Source organism: Nycticebus coucang, chromosome 5 (genome assembly GCF_027406575.1).
Source record: "Nycticebus coucang isolate mNycCou1 chromosome 5, mNycCou1.pri, whole genome shotgun sequence".
Classification (NCBI taxonomy): domain Eukaryota; kingdom Metazoa; phylum Chordata; class Mammalia; order Primates; family Lorisidae; genus Nycticebus; species Nycticebus coucang.
In genome coordinates, this window is record NC_069784.1 from 25,833,685 (window position 1) to 25,858,003 (window position 24,319).

Consider the following 24,319-nt stretch of genomic DNA (forward strand, 5'->3'; position numbering starts at 1 on the left):
AAAACAGCCAGGCGCTGTGTTGGGTGTCTGTAGTCCCAGCTACTTGGGGGGCTAAGGCAAGAGGATCACTTAAGTCCAAGAGTTAGAGGTTGCTGTGACTCCACAGAGCTCTACCGAGGGCAACATAGTGAGACTCTGTCCAAAAAAAAAAAAAAAAGAATTCAAGAGTAGCTTGAAAAACACCAAGACTCCATCTCTAAAAATAGCCAGGTGTTGTGGAGGGCACCTGTAGTCCCAGCTACTCGGGAGGCTGAGGCAAGAGGATCCCTTGAGCCTAAGAGTTTAAGATTGCTTTGAGCTTTGATGACACCAGGACATTCTACCAAGGTTGACAGAGTGAGACACTGTCTCAAAACAAAAACAAAAACAAAGAGGTCAATGAGGAAAAATTATCAAAAGAAGGCTTGCATTTTGGTCTTAATAAAATCCTTTGAAGACAAAGGAATGGGACAGAGCTTCAGAGAGGTACAATTCTATGACCTTTGGCCAGGAATTCCTTGGAGACTGTGGCAGCTGGAGAAACCCAAATGAACGCATTCATGTAGATGTATTGTTTTTATTAGTCTGTACCTTTGCCTTGGGGAACTGTTCCTGGCCCAGCTTTATACTCCATAACGAGATATGGGACACAGAAGATGTGCTGACTGCCATTTTACACCTCCCCACTCCCAGACCCCCAGTTATTTGGTTCAGGAAGGTGGCCACATGACCGAAGCAAGGTTGGTCTCTTCTTGGATTGATACAGAGATCCTGAGAAAGTAGTTCTCCCTTTGAGGCACACTTTGGGCTGCTCATCTAACTTTCAATTCTTTTTACTGGGGCTGAGAAATAAATACAGCAGTTCCTTGAATAACATCATTTCCTTCAATGTTGTGTCATTATAACATTGATCAGAAAAAAAATGATTTCCAACTGAGTCCACCACCATTGCATGATCTCCCCAAGTCTGTTAGGGTTTTCTCTGAGTCCTCTGGTTTCTTCCCACATCCCAAAGCTGTGCACATTAGGTGAAGTGGCATGTCCACGTGGTTCAATGTGAGTGAGCGTGGGTGTGAGCGTGCCCTGTGCCAGGGTGGGTGCCTGCCCTGTGCCCTGACTTGCCAGGATAGGCTCTACCCACCCATGATCCTGAACTGGAATAAATCAGTAAATCATTCTCTCACTTGTTTTTATTATTCCTTCTTAAATGTATGTATAGCTCACATTTCAATGTTTAATATTGGAAGTGTTTGGTCTTTAGTTTTGTGATGTTTTTGTGACCAGAAATACGCCCCAGGAAATTAATTATTGTTTGTATTAATTAGCCTATGGTAAAATTGGTTTCACTGCAAACAGTTTCACTTAAAGTCACAGTTCCCAAGAGCCTATGGATTAAGTTAATTGAGGATTTACTGTATTTTTGTTTCTCTATCTACTAGTCTTTTGTACAATACCTCAGAACTGAAGTATCCTATTTACCACCAAAACATGCTACTCCCTCTGTTATTCCCAAGCTACAAATCAATAATGAATAGTAGGATCTACCACAGATTTCCTGATAGATATGAAGACACATGTTGGGGTTGTTGGAAACGGGTTAAGACGCTGCCTTCATGTTTCCTTTTAAACGCTCTACACACATCCCGTAGCTGTCCACTTGCTCCAGATGTCCCTGCTACTCTCGTGGTTCAAGTCAGCACCATCTCTTACCATGACTACTACAACAGCCCCTTAACTAGTCTCTTTGCTTCTCCTCTTGCTCCCCCACGTCTTATTCTCTTCAGAATCAGAGTACGTTGGATACTTTTTCTTCCATTCTTGAGATACTTTACAATGTTTCAGCTCCATTCATGTAAACACGAAAGAGGTAAAGTCTCCATCTTTCTTTAAGGCTGCATAATATTCCATGGTGTACATATACCACAATTTATTAATCCATTCGTGGATCGATGGGCACTTGGGCTTTTTCCATGACTTAGGGGGGAGAGGGAGGAGAGGGAGGGGGGAGGTGGGCAGAGGGAGGGTGATTGGTGGATTACACCTGCGGTGCATCTTACAAGGGTACATGTGAAACTTGGTAAATGTAGAATATAAATGTCTTAACACAATAACTAAGAAAATGCCAGGAAGGCTATGTTAACCCGTGTGATGAAAATGCGTCAAACGGTCTATAAAACCAGTGTATGGTGCCCCATGATCGCATTAATGTACACAGCTATGATTTAATAATAAAAAAAGAGTAACAAAATAAAGTAGAGAAATAGTTATTTTTAAGCTTCTAGTTTGTCTGAAATACATGAAACACTGAGTTAAATACTAATAGTATATGACAACTTCTAACTTTCAAAGTCTGTTCCAGAATTACATCACTGCTAAAAACCACAAACATATCTAGCTTTAAATTTGTAAAAACTAAATGGAAGTTTATAGTGATTTAGATGGAAATAATTCCACCCAAGAAGCCAGATGGCATCATAAACCACAACAGAGCAGACCAAGTGGTCTCTGAAGTCATTCTTTCAGTTACCACACACTGAAATGTACAATGCATTTATTATTTAATGAAGGCCACATTATTGAAGAATCTTGGAAATAAGACAAAACTAAAATCGTAAAATTTCATTCAACCTAAAATGGTTTCAGCTTTCTTTCATAAGTTACAAAAATGCAATATATATATATTTATAAATATATATATTTAAAATGTATGTTATATGGTTCAACCAATCATCGTGAAACCAATATGACCATACTTACAAAAAAAGGTTTTTATATCCATGTCCTTCAAGTTCCTGATAGGTTTCAATCCACGGTGTTGATGAAGTGCTATGAAATGGCATGTGAGTGAGGGAGCTGTGATTCTAATGGGCCCTGCTGATAACCAGCTCCATTATCTTGGGCAAATCAACCTCTCTGGACCTCAGTCTCCCAGTGAGAAACAGGGTGGCCTGGCTGAGACTGGGGATCCTCAACTAGTCACTGGGATCCCACAATTGGCCATCGAATCTCACTTGGGATTTTGGCCCAAAAGATTTTTAAAGCCTTTTATAAGGAACATTTGTTGTCTTCTTTCCAGCCTTTCTTGACCCCTTCTTTTAACAATACTCAAATTTTCCTTTGGGTAATTGATTCTTCTCATGTTCTCAGCCAGATGGGTTTGGTAGTATTTACCCCCTTTCTCCTTTGCCTCTAACCTTAGCTGGTTCCAACTAGGCCTGGAATGGCTTAAGCAACATGGAATAATCCTCACTCCTGGCCAGAGAAATTGGCTGGAAGATGGCAGTATAACTCACTGGGAGATCATGAGACAGGAGATGAGGTTTTATCCCTCTCCCATATGCTGTAAGAGAACTACTTCTTCCTCAGTCTCTGATACAAAGAAATGAAGACAGGAGGTGATACAAAGAAATGAAGCCAGGGGGCGCTACAAGTTTTTGCTACCTGATGAGAGAGCTTACACCTGCTGGAGGTAGTGCTGCGGGGCTGCCATGGCAGAAGATAGAGCAGAAGGACACCTACTATCATTAGTGACTCAGCTGGACTGAGTCCTGACAGAAACAAGACTGAATTTTCCTGTTTCTTAAGTTGACAAATTCCCTTTATTGTTCAAACTAGTTTTGAGTTTAGGTATATGTCACCTGTAATTGAAACACCTTTCCTATGACTTTAAAATGGTACGAATTTAAGATGGCTTTCCTGTCTTATAAAAAAAAAAAAAATACAGGTTGTCCATAAAGTTCGTGTGCAGTATAATAAATACACAGTATGATTTAAAATAATAAACCATTAAAATCACGTATGAAACAACTGCTTACAATACTTGATTTCAGAGCTGCACTCTTCATTATAAACATGATTCATTTGCTCATTTATTCATTCAACAACCAATAAGCACCCTGCAGGTGACAGGAACTGTGCTAGGAACACAAGGGTTAATAAGACACTCACAAGGAACTCATAACAGTCTGGTAGGACAGCACATGAAAACTGGTAATTACAATCCAAGAGATACATGTAATGTCAGCACCAAGAAAGAAGTGTTTGATAAGCTAAGGTAAGTGAGGCTTCATGGAAGAGACAACTGATTTGACTTGTAAGGGATATGAAATTTTCCAAGTACAGCCAAGGGTGGTGGGTGGGGAAGGGGTGGATGAAGAATCTTCTAGGCAGAGGAAGTAGCAGTTTAGAGCACAGAAGCATAAAATAGCCTGAAATATTTGGGAAACTGTATTTTGGTATGTAAGAAACAGGCAGAGAGCAGCAGAAAATGGTGCTTCAAAGCCACGCTAAGGTATTAGCACTTGCATCTAAAGGCAATGAGGAGCCATTGATGGATGTTTAAAAAGGCGAGTCATGGGACCATATCTGCTTTTAGGAAACACCACTCTGGCACTCATGAGAATGGACAGGAGAGGTGGGGAATGACAGAGAAGGGCAACATTTGGGAGACCACAGCAGAATGTTGGTGAGGCCTAATAAACAGTTGCAGAACCCAGGTGGAGAAATGGGGAGGATGAACAATGGGGAGGAGGGATCTAGGAGGCTGGAGAGCTTGGGGGTAATTCTCAGGTTTCCAGCTGCAGTGAATGGTGTTGTAACGCCCTAGGGAGAGAATGCAAGATGGGACGTTGAGGGCATTTTACTACTCACTGTGGTCTGGTCTGGGGCATAATTTTGTGAGTCAGTAAAATAATGAGATACATCAATGTTAGAAAACATACATGGGTGCTTTTAGGTTGAAATGAAGCAGACAGGAATTTGTACCTGGAACTCAGGGAATGGGTTGACCTGGCAGGTAGGTCAAGGGGGAATCTATGAGGACAGTGTTCAGAAATGTGGATGCAAGGCTGCAGACACTGGCCTGGAGTGGCAGCCTCGCTTATCTTTGACAAGTCAGACTTGAAAGCCAGGTATGGGATCATGGTGGCTGATTAAGGATCCCTGGTCTCAGCCAGGCCTCCCTCAGCGGTAGACTGAGGTCCAGAGAGGCTGATTCACCCAAGGTGGTGAGGCTGGCTATCAGCAGGACCCAGTCTGGAACAACTGCTCCCTCACTAGAATGCCATTTCCTGGTACTTCATCAGCACCATGAAGTAAGTGCCTAGCAGGTAATTGTGGGACAAGCAAACATCTCTTAGCACCTTTTCCCCCTTTCACTTCCTTACCATGCTTGGCTCCTTCATCAGTCCTGACTGAAACTGGAAATACATTGTCAGTCACAGCCTTATCTCCTGCAGGACACAGAATTCCGTTGTGCCTGCGTGACTGACTACCAGGCTCCAGAATGCTCTCCTGAGGCCTGCAAGGAACCAAACAGCCTCCATGTCCTGATTTTATAACAACAAAAGGAAAGTGTTTATATTGTAACATAAGCATCAATTTTTAAAAAGTGCTATTTGTTTTTAAATCCCAATATTCATTATTAAGATGTGACTGATTTGCTTTAAAATGGAGAAACAACAGCACTATCTCGTAAAATGTGCTGCTCTGATATTGTAAGCATCCCATACAAATGTACATGGCACAGGGAAATGTACTGGCTGATCTAGGGAAGGATGAAATAGCTGTACTATGTTATTCATAGTTATTTTAATTCTGTCCATTTACAATCTGATTCAAAGAAGGTTTAACCGTGCTCGCTTCGGCAGCACATATACTCAAAGAAGGTTTAACCTAACTGGCCTTAGGTCTAGCAATATATGCAGGGATAATTAAGATTTGGGGAGGAATTTAAGAAATTGAGCTATTTTAAATTCTCTAGAGGCCAGGAGCAGTGGCTCAAGCCTGTAACCTAGCACTCTGGAAGGCTGAGGTGGGTGGGTTGCTTGAGATCAGGAGTTCGAGACAAGCCTGAGCAAGAGCAAGATCCTGTCTCTAACTAAAAATAGAAAATCTAGCCAGGCATTGTGGCTATTCAAGGTTACTGTGACGTAGGCTGATAACACGGCACTCTAGCCCTGCAACAGAGCGAGACTTTGTCTTAAAAACAAAAAACAAACAAACAAAAAAACACTTCTAGAAACATTTATAGACCTACCTGGTAGTCTATCTGGTAAGCTTCTATTCACTGAAACAACCACATCTGAATCTTTATTTGCAAAAAATTACACATATTTTGCTCATGTAGACTGTCCTTTCAAATTAGAGTTATTTTTACCTTTACCTATTACTGAATACAGTTAAGACCTGCTACAAGAAGGAAAAGTACACATATACATTGGTCCTACTTAAAAATATAACTATTTTAAGCAGTTATTTATAATCTATACTGTACAAACCAAAACAAAATCCTGCAAATCCAATCATATAATTTACAAACACATCTTTTAGAATTGTGTAGTAATGTGGCAGACAGACAACAAATCCATTAAATTTCTTAGACTCAGCAAGTTGTACAATCTTTCACTGTGTGAAGTTAGCGCCCCACCTTGTGGAAAACAGCAGGTGGTATTAAGTGGAAGACGGTGGTGTTCAAGTTAGAGGTACTAGTTCACAAATCTTGCAACATCTACACTGCCACTAGTTCTTACACAAACCAAAACTGTAACTCCCCCAAATTCAAACCAACAGAATCCCACTTACTTACAGTAAGAGCAAAACTATTGTGCTTCCAAAATAAAAACATACTAGCCTCACAATACTGGTGTTTGTGGTATGTGTTTGGGTTACTTTTTTTTTTTTCGAGACACAGTCTCAGTTTGTCACCCTTGGTAGAGTGCCATGGTATCACCATAGCTCACAGCAATCTCAAACTCTTGGCTCAACTGATCCTCTTGCCTCAGCCTCCTGAGTAGCTGAGACTATAGGTGCCCGGCACAACACCCAGCTATTTTTAGAGATTGCTCAGGCTGGTCTTGAACTCCTGAGCTCAAGCAATCCACCTCTATTGGCCTCTCAAAGTGTTAGCATTACAGGCATGAGCCACCGTGTCCAGCCTGGGTTATTTCTTTAGAAAAATAAATGTTTCATATCAGTAGGTTATTACTTCTACTGGGGCTTTTATTTCTTCTTAGCTTTGTTTTCTAAAAAATAGCTGTTTTCTAATTGTACCTTCAAAGATTACAGAAAAATATTTGAGGACAAAAACAAAAGTCAACTCTTACCCATACAACCTTAAAAACATTAGACCCTTAAATTCTTTCTGCAAATGAAAATACTGAAGATGATCTCAGGTTTCTAAAACCGAAATAATTTCTTGTCTTGCAATTTAACAAACTCTTTCCCTATCTCTTATTATGATTCTTGTCAAAACACATCCTCCGTTTGTCTTAACATGTCCTGCACTTCCCAACTTCAATTTTTCCCAGGCTATTCTCCCCCTTCATATCTCCCTATTCTTTTGGAGAAGGCCCCACCCTACCCCAATACTCTGCCCCACAAAGATCTCTTCTTACTCTGCATTCATCATCCTTTGCTTTTTTTTTAAAACCAAAGTTATATTTGAGATACATATATTAGAGAACATAAGTATATTCGCACACAAGGTTTTAAAGTTCCTATGGTCCTCAGTGTGGTCAAACCTCTGAGGTTACTCATTTACTATATTTCTTTTTTGGCACCACCTCTTCTGGAGTTCTCTGCCCCCAAGCTCACTCCTGACTGGCTGCTCTCTAGACCTGCTTACGAGGTCTTCACTCTGAAACTCCCTCCACTGTCATCTTGAGAATTCTCTTTGCTTCTCTTCTGAGTAGGGCCCAGGCCCCCGGAACTGGGTCTTCCTTCTCGGGTCCCTCTTTTGGCAGAGCACATCCTCTCGGAAAGGGTATCTGGGAATCAGTTTGAGACCGTGCTCCACTGTTGCTCTGAATGCCATGTGGACCCCCAATGTGACTCTTTTTCTCGTTCTTTCTAGGCCTTTTTGGTATCGGATCTTTATCCTAGTCCTGGAATTGTAGATCACATATTTTGAGCTGGGGATAGTCCTTTCAGTCTGGAGGTCATGTCCTTGTAGCTTTGGAAATTTTCCTTGGGTCATCACTTTGTTTTGAACCTTCCCCCTGTTGCCTTGTTCTTTCTGGATAGTGGACTTCCAATGTCCATTTTGATAGTTTAATTTTCTTATTTTTCTGCATTGGTTTTTACCTTTTTCTTATGCTTTATGCTTTTTATCTTTTAAGTTCTTCCATTTGCTCTCTTATCTTTTATTGATTTTTTTCATTCTAACAATCAAAATTTTAATAGCCCAGAGCCTTTCTTGTTCTGAGTTTAAATTAAAAGATCTCATTGCTTTTTAAAGGACACAATGCCCCCTCATTTCTCTGAAAATAATTGACTTCTTTTAAGGCCCCACTTCTGCCACTCTCTTCTCTGCATTTCCCTTTTCTCTAATTTCTTTTTCTAAAGTTCCTTTCACCAAGTGTTATTAATAGTTCTGGCTTCTCTCATTTTAGAGCCGTTCCTCACATGTCTGATAATCTGTGGATACTGGTTCAAACCCCTGGTTCCCAAGAGGGAGATCTGGAGATACTGTGGGGTTAGTGACCAGTGGTGGGGGTAGAAAAAGAGCAACTGGCCCCTACTGAGGACAGGGATGCAGCTGACCATCCCACAACACACAGGACACTCTCCCACAGCAAAGATTTAGCAGGTCCAAAATGTCAATAGTGACAAGGTTGACAGGCCTTGGTTCATGCTAAAGAATTGAGGGATTAAAAAGCAGCTTGGAAGCTCTGTGTGCTGGGTGGGGCTTGTCAACGGAAGGGTAAAAGATAGTCAGGACCTGACCTAAGTGCTAGGATCTATAGCTCTGTTCTCTTGGGCAAAGCCGTTTCTTTAAAGCTAATCTTCCATTTCCTGCCTGAAGGACAGAAATGTAGCACTCTGGGAACTGATCCAAAATGAGGAACTAGGTGGCAGGACAGGGGAGGTATTCATTCTTCTGAAGCTCCCTGTTTTCAGGGCAGTATTTCACCCCAATCCTCAATCTGGCTTGGTGATTAAAAGCCAAAACATATTCAGTTCCACTTCTCCAGGAGTTAAACCTCTGGTTTTCCACTTGCATAGGACAGAGAGACTAGGGGTCTAACTGCTCCATAAGCAAACTTTAATCAAACGGCCTGTTTTCAGCCCCATGCTACACCCCAGGCTTCAGAAGTTCCTAAAGCTGTTATCATCTTTTACTCACTAGCACTGTCCAGTGACGATTTTAGTAACTAAGTCTTCAGGTTTCCAGTATTTAAGCTCTTTCCTCTCTGACCACACCAACAACTTCTTGAGGCAAAGAGGCGCTTCCTTTCCTTACTTGTATTTCTTATAAAATGCATACAATTTTTGCACACAGAAACTGCTCAATCAATATCTATTCTTGGTTTCAAGAAGGATTTTACTTTAGAGAAGGCAAACCTTCTAGTGAGCTGTCCTACCCATCTCAAAGAAGAGCATCTGAAACCAGTATGTCAGCACTGCAGCCTCAGCAAGGTGTATGCTCAACAGTCTTTAAATACGAACATTCTCCAGATGGAAAGACTAGTCTAAACCCATACAAAGCCTTTTCGAATTCTTAAGAAAGGAAAATCATGCTGAGTATGGTGGCTTACATCTGTAATCCTAGCACTCTGGGAGGCTGAAGTGGGAGGATCACTTGAGCTCAGGAGTTCAAAACCAGCTAGAGCGAGAGTGGTTAGCGGGTGTAGCGCCAGGTGCCTGTAGTTCTAGCTACTTGGGAGGCTGAGGCAGGACTGCTAGCACCCAGGAGTTTCAGGTTGCTGTGAGCTTGGCTGACCCATGGTACTGTAGCCTGGGCAATGAATGGAGCAAGACTACCTCAAAAAAAAAAGGGGGGTGGGGGGAGAAATCATCTGTAGCAATAATATATGATGTTCTCCAAAAGAGAAATAGAGACAACTTCTCCCCATTTAGCCCACGCCAGATTAGCCTGTAATATGCATTAGAAATCCCTCTATCCCTGTTCCAAAGCTCAGCCCTCTACTGCCTCTCTGACCAGCAGGGCAGTCAATGTTCAGCAGTGCACTGCCACCTGGTGGCAGCATGAGGGGATGACACTGACACGGACTAGGGAAGCTGCAGAGAAAGAACAAAAGAAGTCCTTAGACACATGGAGGGACTTCTCCAGGACCATTTCTGAAGCCTGAAGGACCGTTTTGAGGGGGGGAAAGGAAGAAGGAGAGGGAGGGCCAAGGTAAAAAGAAGAGAAACAAGAAGGAAAGAGGGAGGAGAGACAAGAGAGAGGTTGGGGGAAGAGAAGAGAGCAAGAGATTTCGAAAACAAGTGTGCAGGACTTAGGAAATGGTTTTGAATCAATGCAAGGAGGGCCTGGGAAGTCCCTTTAAATTCCAGGGGTTTTCCAGGTTCTTCCAGCAAAGGGAGAGGCTGCTGATTCATTTAGAGGGTATGAAACATTTTAAAGACACTTGGTGACAGGGAGGCGCCACTTCTAGACTTCCTAGGGTCAGTGATGGTACCTGTGTTCTCAAGGTGGTTCAGACTAAAAGCTTTGACATCATGTGTGGCTCCTCTCTTAATTTCACATCCCATATCCAATGTATTGGTAAATTCTGTCAACTCTACTTTCAAACAAATACCTGATGTTAGAGAGGGACGATACCTCTAAATGGCTTTTGGACATTGGCTTTTGGCTCCAAATACGCTTTTTCATATTAAGTAAACCAATGAAAATGTTGGAATAATGGGTTATTTGTGCAAAGCATTGTTTCAGGAAGCTAAAGGTGAGCAGCAACAGATACGGATATGAATGTGCTGCAGAGACAAAGACTAGCATCCAAAGTAACAGTAGCTTATGTTGAGTTTGAAGTAATAGGCCATTCAGTATCGCCGGTTTCAATACATTATTGAAAAATATGAATAGAGAGCATAGGTTTTATATAATGACCAGAAAAACAAGTTTGGAATATCTATTACATTAGTTTCTAACTTATACATTTATACACTATGTGTATTTCAAAACAGGAATTCAGTTGACAGTCTGACAGAATGCCATGGTGAGAAAGGGTTGGCATGGTCTTTAATGTCAGCAAGTAATTTAACTTCAGCTTCTTTGTTTTTTTAACTTTTTTCCTAATCAAAGAGACATCCACATTTATTGTAGAAAATTCAGAAATTTATAAAAATGCTTGAAGAATGAATATAAATACAGAAATGTTTAACATGAGATTTAGTGAGAAACTGAAAACAGTAAGGAAATGGCATATTAATGCTATATAGTTTACAATCATTTATAAGCACAAAAAAACCTGAATGTACCAACATGGAAATGAAAAAAATAAAAGTTGTAGACAACATATAGGATGTGATTTATAAGCTAGCCATACCTAGCTCCCTCTAAAAAATTCCTCAACACTATCCACATGGTTACAAGTACATGCATACATATAATTCATTATACTTGGTTATATGTGCATAAGTAACCGGAGGGGAAACAAGCACTGGCGCCCTGATTTCAGCGTTCTACAACTCATCCATGTAACAAGAACTCTTGTACCCCTAATATTTTGAAATAAAAGATATATATATATAAGCACTGGCAGAATATAATTCAAGCTGATAAAGTGGTTACTTCTACAGAGTAGAACTGGGGTGCTGACAGGGAACTTCTAATTTTTACTTCATATACTTCTTTATTGTCCAAAGTTTTTAAGTTAAGAAAAAATGAAAATAAAATTTGGAAAGAGTAAGAGTAAAAGAAACAAAAAAATAATGCCTCACAATCCTGCTGCAGTTAATTATGGGGTATACTCAATAGAGACTTGTTGAAATGCCCACTAAACAAGTGTCTTGTACAGAATTGACATCCATTTAATATTTTTTAAATGACTGGAACAAATAACCCTTCATGGAAAACATTATAAGCCGAATTATAGAGTAGTGGGAAATTAAGTAACCTGAAAGTAAAGACTGGCTCTAATTTTTAATCCTTGTATCAGTTTCAACTTCTATTGTTGTTTTATATGTGAAAATAGTCTACTCAGTAATATTTAAAAGCAGTTTAAATATGTTTTATTCAAGTGTCATTTTTTCTTTACTGATGGAATCTAAAAAGGCCAAATCATATTCTAACAGAAGTTACAAGGAGTAAAAGTTAGTTGTCAGGGGAGGCAGTTAAGAGACAAGGGTCAGAACAAATAAAAGGATGAAGTAAAATCCACAGGACAATGCAACTAGCCTCACTCCTTCCATGTCTTGCAGAGGGGATGTCCCCGCTGAAACACAACCTAACAAGGAGACTATTGCTCTCAAAGAAGAAAGCTCTGGTTTCAGTTTACCTTCATTTACCCCATTTACCTTCATACAGCTGTGGTAACTGGTGCTCTTTGGAAAGGTTACTATCCAATTTTTGCTGTAAGATATTACTTGACTACTCTTTGCTTTAGAACTAATCCCAGTGGAAATTACTTTTTCTTTAGAAGTCTTTTCAAGATTTTTTCATGTAAGTAATTTCACAGCCAAATATTCCTTTCTTTCTTTTTTTGGCTCTGCTCTCTGCCCTTCACCTTTCTCATCTCAATGTCTCATAAAAAGAGAAAAGCTACTCAGAGAAACACAGGCCACCCTGCAGAATTAAAAAGTATACCAAAAGTAATTATTTCTTGGTGCCTGTGGCTCAGTGGGAACGGCACTGGCCCCATATACGGAGGGTGGCAGGTTCAAACCTGGCCCCAGCCAAACTGCAACCAAAAAAAAATAGCCGGGCATTGTGGCGGGTGCCTGTAGTCCCAGCCACTTGGGAAGTTGAAGCAAGAGAATCGCCTAAGCCTAGGAGTTAGAGGTTGTTGTGAGCTGTAACGCCACAGCACTCTACTAAGGACGACAAAGTGAAACTCTGCCTCAAAAAAAAAAAACACAAACACACACACACACAAAAGTAATTATTTTTTACTCATATATTTATAAATAAGGTGAATTATGTACCTAAAACATTAAATACCATGAAAATACACTTAATGAAACAAATAAGTAATTTGAAATAGTTTCTGCCACAAAGATAAGCCACTTCTAGCATTCAATTAATAAAATTAGTTTAAAAGTTAGTTTAAAATCTTCTGTATAGGTAAATATCAACATTTAAATTTTTTCCTATGAACTAGCAAAAATATTTAGAAATCTAGTGAAAAATTCTGTATCAGAAAAAGTTATAAACCAAATGACAGAAAATTCCTATGTTACTTGTGTAACTCTAAGTGATTAATAATTTTAATTTGTTTTCTCTTGACTTGTGATTTCTGGGAAGGTCTTTTTTGTGTTTTGGGAAGAGCAAGCCTGTGTAGAAAATGTGGGTTTTGGCTTCTCACCAGGACCGTGTATGAATCGATGCACTTTTATCACTGAAGGGTTTGGAGCATTATGGATGACATCCTCTGCCCAAGCACAAAGTACAGCTGCTGTTGATGCTTTAAAATGGCACAGACCTTCTGATTCACTTAAGAAATCAGAAAAAATTAAATTATAGAGAAATAGTTTAAGGCCTATAACCATAGGAGTATTATCTATAGCTAAGACAGTGCAGCTGGTACAGTAACATCAGGGGAAAAAAAGTTGAAAGAGGAAAATTAGGAGAGGAAGAGATGCTATTTACACAAATGGTACAAAATAGGCATCCATACAGAGGGTGTATCCAAACTCTGACTTTAATTAGAAAATGAATTTGATTTGGGTTCTCAAAGAATAGCAACATAAACTAATTTGAGGCCAGGCATAGTGGCCTATAAGCCTTGCACTCCGGAAGGTAAAGGCAGGAGGACTGCCTGAGCTCAGGCGTTTGGGAGCAGCCTGGGCAACAGTCAGACTCTGTCTCAAGAAAAAAAAAAAGGAAGAAAGAAAGAAAGGAAGGAGGGAAGGAAGGGAAGGAAGGAAGGGAAAGACCAATTAACTTGAAAACTCTTCTTCTATAAACAGATTAAAATGCTGTTAGAACTACAAGAAAATATTATTTTATCTGAACTGGGAAGAAGGAAAGAGAAATCCCTACTTGGCAAAAACAAGAAGAAAATGAAAAGGGAGAAGGCAGCCTGTAGCACTTCAGTTTGAGGAAGAAGATACAGCGGGGCCAGAGATCTAGGGGCAGGGGTTGCAGTGTCCCCGAAGGTGCAGGAAGAGAAGCCTAAACAGAGGAACAGACAGCTGACACTTCCACAGCTGCGGAAAAAGTTAAAAGGCTGTAGGGCCTAGTTCTTAGTCCTTTTCTATGTTTTATTGATCAATCTCTGGGTACTATCACCAAGTTTCTTATTTTAAGTATTAAAACACAGATGACTCCAAAATTTATATTCCAGACTAGACCTCTCCCCTGAACTTCAGACACATAGATCCAACTGTATTTTCCGCATCTTCACTTGCATGTTTATATAGACACCACATTTCACCTTCCTGCTTCCCCCATAACCTTCCCCACAAGAGTACGTGACAACTTCAGTCTTCTAATGGCTCAGGCCAAAAGCCTGGTCACCTTCCATTCCTCTTATTTCTCTCAGACTCCACAACTTATCTGCCAGCAAATACTATTAGCTCTACCTTCAAACTATACGCAGACTAGTCCCTGTCATATCCACTGTTGCCATCCTGGTTGAGACACACTGCTGTCTCTGTGGATCACTGCAATAGCCTTGAAACTCTCTGAGCTTTGCCCTTCTCTGCTTCTGTTTATTAAGCTGCCAAAGCCATCCTGTCAGATCATGCCTCTCTTCTATCTAAAATCTCCCAGTGGCTCCCCATTTCACTCACTGAAAAAACTCAAAGCCTGGGCGGCGCCTGTGGCTCAGTGAGTAGGGCGCCGGCCCCATATACCGAGGGTGGCGGGTTCAAACCCGGCCCCGGCCAAACTGCAACCAAAAAATAGCCGGGCGTTGTGGCGGGCGCCTGTAGTCCCAGCTACTCGGGAGGCTGAGGCAGGAGAATCGCCTAAGCCCAGGAGTTGGAGGTTGCTGTGAGCCGTATGACGCCACGGCACTCTACCCGAGGCAATAAAGTGAAACTCTGTCTCTACAAAAACAAAAAACTCAAAGCCTAACAAAGGACCACAAGGTCTTAAAAGACCCGATCTCTCTGACCTCATGTTCTACATGATTGCTTGGGCCTCCCCCACTGTGGCTGCCCTGACCCCTCACTTATATCACATGCTTGTATCACAAGCCCAGCCCCACCTCAGGGACTTCTTTGCAGTTGTTGCTTCCCCTCCAAGAATTTTCTTCCCTCAGATGGCTTCATACCCCACTTCTCTCAGGTCTTTGTTCAAATGCCACTTTTCCTGGTCGTTCTACCTAAAATTCATCTACATATGATCTTCCCAAATTCCCTGTTTATTCTCTTGCCTTTTGTTTTATTCTACTTAACAAGATTTCACTAACATATAATTTTTCTTTTTTTGCAGTTTTTTTGGCTGGGGCCAGGTTTGAACCTGCCACCCATGGTATATGGGGCTGGCACCCTACTCCTTTGAGCCACAGGCACCGCCCAGTAACACATAATTTTTACTCAGTGATCTTGTTTATGGATGGGGCGTGATGGCTCATGCCTATAATCCCAGCACTGTGGGAGGCCAAGATGGGTGGATCCCCTGAGTGCACCAGTTAGAGACCAGCCTGAGCCAAAGGGAGATCTCATTTCTAAAAATAGCCAGGCTGGTGGGCACCTGTAGTCCCAGCTGCTGGGGAGGCTGAGGCAAGAGAATCCCTTGAGCCCAAGAGTTTGAGGTTGCTGTGAGCTATGACGCCATAGCACTCTACCAGGGGCCACAAAGTGAGACAATGTCTTAAAACAAAAAAAATAAATGTAAAGAATTCATCACTATGGACATTCCATGAAGGAACTCATAAAAGACATACTTCAAAAGAAAGACATTGAATCCAAAGGAAGGGGTGGGATACAGTAAGTAAGGGCAAGCACAGAAAATGTTAAGTAGGCCAGGTGTAGAGGCTTACTTCTATAATCCTAGCACTTTGGGAAGCTGAGAAGGGAGGATCACTTGAGGCCAGGAGTTTGAGAACAGCCTGAGCAACACAGTGAGACTCCATCTCTATAAAAAAGAAAAATTAGCAGAGTGTAGTGACACAAATCTATAGTCCTAGCTACTTGGGAGCTTCTGGCATTCTTATGGTTTCATGCCTTACATTTAAGTCTTTTATCTATCTTGAATTAACTTATGTGAGTGGTGAGATACAGACCCTGTTTCATTCTTCTGCATGTGGCTATCCAATTCTCCCAGCACCAATCATTGAATAGGGCTTCTTTTCCTCAGTGTATATTGTTGCCTGCTTTGTCAAAGATCAGTTGGCTATCTGAGGATGGTTTTATATCTGGGTTCTCTGTTCTATTTCACTGGTCTATGTTTCCATTTTGTGCCAATACTATGCTGTTCCTCATTAGGTGAGTTCATATTTATGTTTTGCTCTTTCAAAACTATAGGATAATTACAAGTAATCCACCAACCTCCTTCCTGCCCAAAATAAGAGCTGGGGAGTAGGTGGGCAGCAGAAAAATTGGACTGGAAAGGGCTAAGAAGATTAAAGATGAGGCCCCAATCCCTCCTGGCTTGTAAAGTCTCAGTTGAGAAGTCTGCATTTAGCCTGATGGGTTTCCCTTTGTAAGTTATTTGATGTTTTCACCCATGGCTCAAAGGAGTTCTATGATTCTGATGACAGTGTCTTGACGTGTCTTAGTGACTGCCTCTTTGCAATGAATTTCCCTGGTGTTTGTTGAGTATCTTATACCTGGATGCCTAAATTTCTATCAAGATCAGGCTAGGTTTTCCTGAGTTATGCCCTCAAATAGGTTTTCCGGCTCTTGTGTATTTTCTTCTTCACTCTCAGGAATACCTATGATTCTTACATTTGGATATTTTATATAATCCTGTATTTCTTGTAGGCTTTGCTCATTCCTCTTAATTCTTTTTGCTTTATTTCTAATTGAAAAGAGTTGTCGGGCAGTGCCTGTGGCTCAGTGAGTAGGGCGCCGGCCCCATATGCCGAGGGTGGAGGGTTCAAACCCAGCCCCGGCCAAACTGCAACAAAAAAATAGCCGGGCGTTGTGGCGGGCGCCTGTAGTCCCAGCTGCTCGGGAGGCTGAGGCAAGAGAATTGCGTAAGCCCAAGAGTTAAGAGGTTGCTGTGAGCCGTGTGACACCATGGCACTCTACCCGAGGACGGTACAGTGAGACTCTGTCTCTACAAAAAAAAAAAAAAAAAAAAAGAAAAGAGTTGTCTTCAAGCTCTGTCTGCCTGGTCTAGCCTATTGTTAAAACTTTCCACTGGGTTCAGTATTTCCTTAAATAAGTTTTTCACTTCTAGAAGTCTGTTTGTTTTACGGTTTTGGCTGGGGCTGGGTTTGAACCCACCACCCCTGGTATATGGGGCCAGCGCCCTACTCCTTGAGCCACAGGCACTGCCCTGTCTGTTTTAAATATGTCAATGTCTTTGGTGAATTTTTTATTCATTACCTGGATTGTTTTTCTGGTTTCTTTGAGTTGGCTTTCCATTTTCTCTTGGATTTCATTGAGCATCCTTATACCCTGTATGTATTCTATATACATCCATATGTAGAATTCTTTATCTGTGATTTCAATATTTTCATTTGGTTAGTATCCATTACTGGAGAGCTGGTATCCATTACTAGAGAGCTGGTCCCATTACTGTTCCCTTTTGAGGATATCCTTTTGCTCTGCTATTTCATACTTCTGGAATTCTTTTGCTGATTCCCTCTCATCTGGGGCAGTTGTTCTTATTTTTGGATTTCCTTTTGTTATAAGGAATGCTTATAAGGTAGTGTCTGTAGCATATGTTGGGTAACAACTTTTGGCTTTGCTTGTGGGTGCTTTGGTGGTGATCTAGGTTCTGAATGGATGCCTTGGTTATAGATTTCCTTAGTGTGGTGGTCTTCTCAATTGCTAGTTGTTTATAGACTATAGCAGTGATGAGCTATGTGTGTGGATAGATTCCCCGTCTCTCTTTGATGAGGGAGGATGGAGGTCTTTGAAATCCTTTTTCTTTCCCTAGCCCTGTGGTCTTCTTAACAGTGTGAATTATATTGGCACAACCAGTTTAATCCCTCAGACACAATGTAGTACTTGTGTGTAAGAATCAATCACACCCTATATGACTGAGTCAGTAAATGCTGTAAGCGGCTGTGCAAATCGACCTCCCTGTGAATAGGTGGCACCTGGAATAAGCTGGGACATTATTTTGGTACCTGTGACCAGCTATAGGAGAGGCACTCAAATTCCCCAGATGGTGGGTAAAGCCCTGCAACATCCAGATGGATCCTTACTCTCCACCACAGCAGGGTTGAGGAGTAAGGCTGGGAAAGGTTGTGTTGGGTGAGCTTGCCCTCTAGTTCCACAGAAACTGATAACGTAACTGTTTCAGTGGGGGTCAAAGGTCTGCTCCTAGCTTCTTGGGAAAGCTGCCAGGGAGGGGCTGAAGTGGTCCCATCCATCCAGAAAGTCTGCTTATGGAGGCAGGGCCATCTTAGATTAACAATCTGCTGTCAGGAGTGGGTTTTGCTCTTTTCCCGTCCCCCCGCTACAGTCTCCCTCCAGCATCTGCCAGCAGGCAGGAGCTCAAACTAGCTGAGCTTCTGCACGATGGCACTGTCAGCATGAAGCTTCTCTGTCCAGGATCCTTCCCTGGGCTGAGGGAATGGCCTTCCTATGGGGGCAGGGGTACACCACATAGTGCTGCAGCTGGGACTCCCACTCTGTCCAGGATCCTTCCCTGGGCTGAGGGAATGGCCTTCCTATGGGGGCAGGGGTACACCACATAGTGCTGCAGCTGGGACTCCCACTCTGTCCAGGATCCTTCCCTGGGCTGAGGGAATGGCCTTCCTATGGGGGCAGGGGTACACCACATAGTGCTGCAGCTAGGACTCCCACTCTGTCCAGGATCCTACCCTGGGCTGAGGGAATGGCCTTCCTATGGGAGCAGGGGTACACCACATAGTGCTGCAGCTGGAACTGAGCTCTTTTCAGTTTTGCCCATGCAGACTCCCTCACTTCCCAAGATTAATTCATAAATCTTCCTTCTGTGCTTAGGGGTTAGGGACTCTGACCTGCAGCCCTGTTCCTTGGTCCCCAAAGATCAATCCCTGTCCATGCCTGTTGGGTGATAAATCAGGTTTGATGCCCCTCTGCTCTGAGGCATGTCCTGCTCTGATGGAGCAGCCAGGCAAACAGCATCAGGGAGGGCCAGTGAGCAGAAAGCTCATAGTCTGAGCACCCTTAGTCCTCTGCAGGTCCAGGAGGAAGCCCTGGTGGGGTATATGCACCAATGGGGGGCAAGCAGCAGCTCCTGAGAGCCTTTGGTTCAATCATCTATCTCAGCAGCTGTGGGCAGGGGAGGGGAAGAGGAGGAAAAGAATCTTGATGAAGGAAAGCTAGCACTTTGGTCATCTCTGTCCTTCTCTCTGGAAGATAGCCTGCTCAGAATGTCTAGGCTCTAGGGTCATGCAGATGCCCCAGGACCCACCGCCCCTTTGTGATTCCACAGTCTGGGCCAGAGTTGGGAAAGTCCGTGTGGGAACGAGCAAGACAAAAAATGATGGGCTGAATCCCCCGTGGAGGACAAAGGCACACGGTGGGTGGAGAAGCAATATGGTGCCTGCCATGTTGGCTCGGGTCTGTGGTGACTGAAGTATCTGAAGTGGGCTGGAAAACTGGTGCTTTGTTCTCAAGAAGCTCTCACTTCATGCTTCATTGGCACCAGCAGCTTTTGGGCTCAGGAGGGTAAAAAGGCTCTCCAGAAGCTCAGGGGCCCACTGACTGGTAGAAATGTGGGAGAAGGAGAAAAAACTGTCCCACTTCCCTTTTCACTGAGCTCCAAGCTTGTAGGGGAAAGTTGTCCTCTGCTGATACCTTGCTCCTTCTGGTTCTGCTGCACTACTTTCCATGGAATCTTTTGTAGGTTCTGGCACTTTTTCCTTGGAATTATACCAAATCTATGATTGTTCTTTCTTTTTCATCTAAAACATTCCTTTTTTCTGAGATGATCTGGCAGCTGGTATCACTGGTCAGCAATTTTATCTCTTCCAGGTCCCCAAATCATTGGCTCTCTTATCAATGTAAATCAAACCCAATTGTGATACACAGGACATAATAATCTTCCAAATGTTTTAGTAAACTATGAAATAATTCAGCAGATAAACAATATATATGACGACAGATCCAGAGAAATATATTTGATACATATGCTAAACTAAAATTAGAGACTTCAATTTGGATGCAACTTGTAAAAGAATAGGCACACTGGGCGGCACCTGTACCTCGGCAGGCAGGGCGCTGGCCACATTCACTGGAGCTGGCAGGTTCGAATTCAACGACGACAACTATAACCAAAAAATAGCCGGGTGTTGCGGTGGGTGCTTGTTATCCCAACTACTTGAGAGGCTGAGGTAATGATACCACTTAAGCCCAAGAGCTGGAGGTTGCTGTTAGCTATGATGCCATGGCACTCTACCCAGGGCAACATAGTGAGACTCTGTCTCCAAGGAAAAAAAACCTTTAATGACACATTGAGAAAAAATAGGCTTTTTTTTTTTTTTTTAAATAATAGGCACACTAATAATTGGGTAAAACCAAAGATATCTGTTTCTAAATGACACATATATGGAGGGACTCTGGTTGAACTATTTACACCTCTGAGCCTCAAAGTTCTCATTTGTAAAATAAGGATCGTATTATCTGTCTCACGATTATTGAAAGGAACAATTCCTGGATATGCAATAGTCTCTACTATTTTTTTCCTTTTACACCTGCTGAAAGAAAAATATTTATTTTGCTTTATATGCCTAATAGGCTTTCAATGTAAATAAGTCTAATACCAAGTTGAAAAGTGTCCCTCCAAAACACATGTCTACCCGGAACCAGTGAGTGTGACCTTATTGGAAATAGGATCTTTGCAGATGTAATCAAGTTAAGATGAGGTCCTATTGAATTAGACTGAGCCCTAAATCCTACGATTGGTGTTCCTCATGAGAAAGACACGTGAAGACAAAGATATAGAAAAGTTCTATGTGATGATGGAGGCAGAGGGGGCAAGTTACATGTAAGCCAAGGAATGCCGAGCACTGCCACTAGAGGCCAGGAAGAGGCAGGGAATGATTCTTCCTGTGATACTTTGATTTTAGATTTCTATCCTTCAGAACTATGAAATAATACATTTATATTGTTTAAGCCCCCCAGTTCATGGCATTTTGCAACCTTGGAAAACTAATACAGTATTGATTCCTAAAGCAGAAATGGAAATATTTTGGCTTATCCTCCATATAGAAAAAAGGTACCATACATTTTGCTATGGCTGAATGATATCAAGCAGATTCACATTCTAATCTTGTTTGCCATAGATTTTCCAAGAATACATTTTAGGGGCGGCGCCTGTGGCTCAGTCAGTAAGGCGCCGGCCCCATATGCCGAGGGTGGTGGGTTCAAACCCCGCCCCGGCCAAACTGCAACCAAAAAATAGCCGGGCGTTGTGGCGGGCACCTGTAGTCCCAGCTGCTCGGGAGGCTGAGGCAAGAGAATTGCTTAAGCCCATGAGTTGGAGGTTGCCGTGAGCTGTGTGAGGCCACGACACTCTACCGAGGACCACAAAGTGAGACTCTGTCTCTACAAAAAAAAAAAAAAAAAAAAAAAAAAGAATACATTTTAGTGGTGTGTAGTTATGACTCATGTTTACAAGTGACTGAAACTCACCTCAAATAAGCTTAAAAAATGGGTAAGGCCAAGCTAGGCTTAAATAGGCTTAAAAAATGGGTAAGGCCAGGATTACAAGGCTAACGCTTGTAATCCTAGCATTATGTGAAGCCAAGGTGGGTGTGTTGCCTGAGCTCAGGAATTTGAGACCAGCCTGAACCAGAGTGAGACCCCATCTTTAAAAATAGCTGAGCATTGTGGTGGGTGCCTGTAGTCCCAGCTACTTGGGAGGCTGAGGCAAGAGGATCACTTGAGCCCAAGAGCTTGAGGTTACTGTGAGCTGTGATGCCACAGCACTCTACCAAGGGTGACACAGTGAGACTCTGTCTCAAATAAAAAAAAAAAAATGTGTGTGTATGTGGTAGAGGTGGAAACAAGGTGAGGGGGGGAGGGATTATGTTAGTGGATCCTGATTTCCAAGGAAGAGAAGAACCACCAAGGCAGGATCTGTCCTGATGCAACAGAGCCTCTAGAGCAGCAGTTTTCAACCTGTGGGTCACGACCCACAGGAACTGTATTAAAGGCTCGTGGCACTAAGAAGGTTGAGAACCACTGCTCTAGAGCCACTGAAGGCATGGCTCCCCTGGTTTCTATCTTTTTCCTCTATATTAACTTCACTCTTCTATCTATAGCAGGAGTCCTCAAACTTTTTAAACAGGGGGCCAATTCACTATCCCTCAGACCGCTGGAGGGCAGGACTATAGTTTTAAAAAAAAAAAAAACTATGAAGAAATTCCTATGCACACTGCACATATCTTATTTTGAAGTAAAAAAAAAGAAAAAACGAGAACAAAATACAATCACATCGCCTCATGTGGCTCGCAGGCCGCAGTTTGAGGTCCCCTGATCTATAGATTATGGTTATCTAACAGGTAAAAATATGACTGCCTGCAACTCCTGGGTTTTACCTTTTTTAGAATTTACCTCCGAAGAGAGAATGACTACATTATTGGGGTCTCTAAGTCCAAAAAACCCAGGAAAAGATTCGGATTGGCCTGAGCAGGGTCAGCTAGCTGTCCATTCCTTTTTTTTTTAATTTAGCTATTTACTCTTGAACTCCCCATTGCAGCCTTGCGGCTGTGCAGTCCCCAGAGATAGGGATAATAGGCAGTCTACACAAGGAACGGCTCCAGTTTCCTTCCTTAATAAAGAAGTAGTTTTACTTTAAAAAAAAAAAAAAAACTCCAAATTCTAACTAAAATGCTAAAAATGAAGTGAGCAACCAAGGAAAGAGAAGTAATTTTAAAGGCAGATACAAAGATATTTTGGAAAGTAAGACTCAGTTGTAGATAAATCAAACTATCAATAAATGCAATACATTGACAGCTTTCTTAAAAAGACAATAAGCATGTGAACTGGATGCTTTATGTATAAAAGTTAAATATTGATAAAATTATTTTTACATTGGAATTCAATGAAAAACTCATTGAATTTTTACAGTTGGAATTCAATGAAAAACTATTTTCTATTTAAAAGAATAAAGTAAGATATGAAAAATTAAGCAACTACTTTTTAATTAGAAGAATTAATTTATAGGAATTCTTATCTTTTGGTAGTAAAAGACATATAACCAGCAAACGTTTGACTGCCTATTGTGGGCAGGGCACTGAAGTGCCATGAGATTATTTCCAGAGACAACTAAACTCAATGTACAATTTGTTTCTTTCTTAGAAATAGAAATGATTACTTACCGCGTTACTAGGGTTTCTCTCAGCTTGATATAGTTCAAAACCATTTATTTTATTGGTACTCATTTTATCAGTGTCAGCAATGACGTAATGTCGAGGTGAGTAGGCACTGGACAAGTACTCAAGTAGCCTCAGGATCTCCGTGGTGTGCCCACCTAGAAAAAAAATCACAAGTCCTAAGATTAAGAAATTCACCATGGGGGTGGTACCTGTGGCTCAGTGAGTAGGGCGCCAGTCCCATATACGGAGGGCTGTGCCTTGTGGCGGGCTCCTGTGGTTCCAGCTACTCAGGAGGCTGAGGCAAGACAATCGTCTAAGCCCAGGAGTTGGAGGTTGCTGTGAGCTGTGCCATCACAGCACTCTACCAAGGGCGACAAAGTGAGACTCTGTCTCTATAAAAAGAAAAAGAAAGAAATTCACAATGGACATATCCATGTGAACGTGTTATATAGATGTCATAATTTTAGGGAAGGGAGGACCACTGTGATTGAATACTTCTCAAAAGACACAAGGAACATCTGGAAACAACAATCTATCCCCTTGTATAGATACTACTTTTATAACAGGGATATGATAATAAATCTATAAAAACAAAATCAGTAGTAGTAGAGGGTCCTGAGGAAGGTACAAAGAACTATAAGACACAGCTCCTGTTATTAAGAATGGTGGGAAAGGGGTAACACACATACATAAGAGGATAAAAGACAGCAAGAAAAACGAAAATGTGGAGGGGAGGGGAGGTGCCCATAGCTTGTGGTTAGGGTGCCGGCCACATACACTGGGGCTGGTGGGTTCGAACCCAGCCCAGGCTGGCTAAACAACAATGACAACAACAATAAAAAAAATAACCAGGCGTTGTAGTAGGCACCTGGTTATTTCCTGCTACTTGGGAAGCTGAGGCAAGAGAATCGCTTAAGCCCAAGAGTTTGAGGTTGCTGTGAACTGTAACACCACAGCACTCCTCCGAGGGCAACATAAGACTGTCTCAAAAAAAAAAAATGTGG

General features: G+C 41.9%; 1 protein-coding gene across 1 annotated transcript in view; it reads right to left on the reverse strand.

Moving 5' to 3' along the window:
• Positions 1-24,319, reverse strand: part of ALG14 (ALG14 UDP-N-acetylglucosaminyltransferase subunit) — a 93,195-nt gene that overhangs the window by 63,411 nt on the left and 5,465 nt on the right. The window contains exon 2 of the mRNA XM_053591439.1: positions 23,319-23,470. Within this exon, the coding sequence (XP_053447414.1) occupies positions 23,319-23,470 (152 nt within the window). The remainder of the gene's footprint in view (positions 1-23,318; positions 23,471-24,319) is intronic.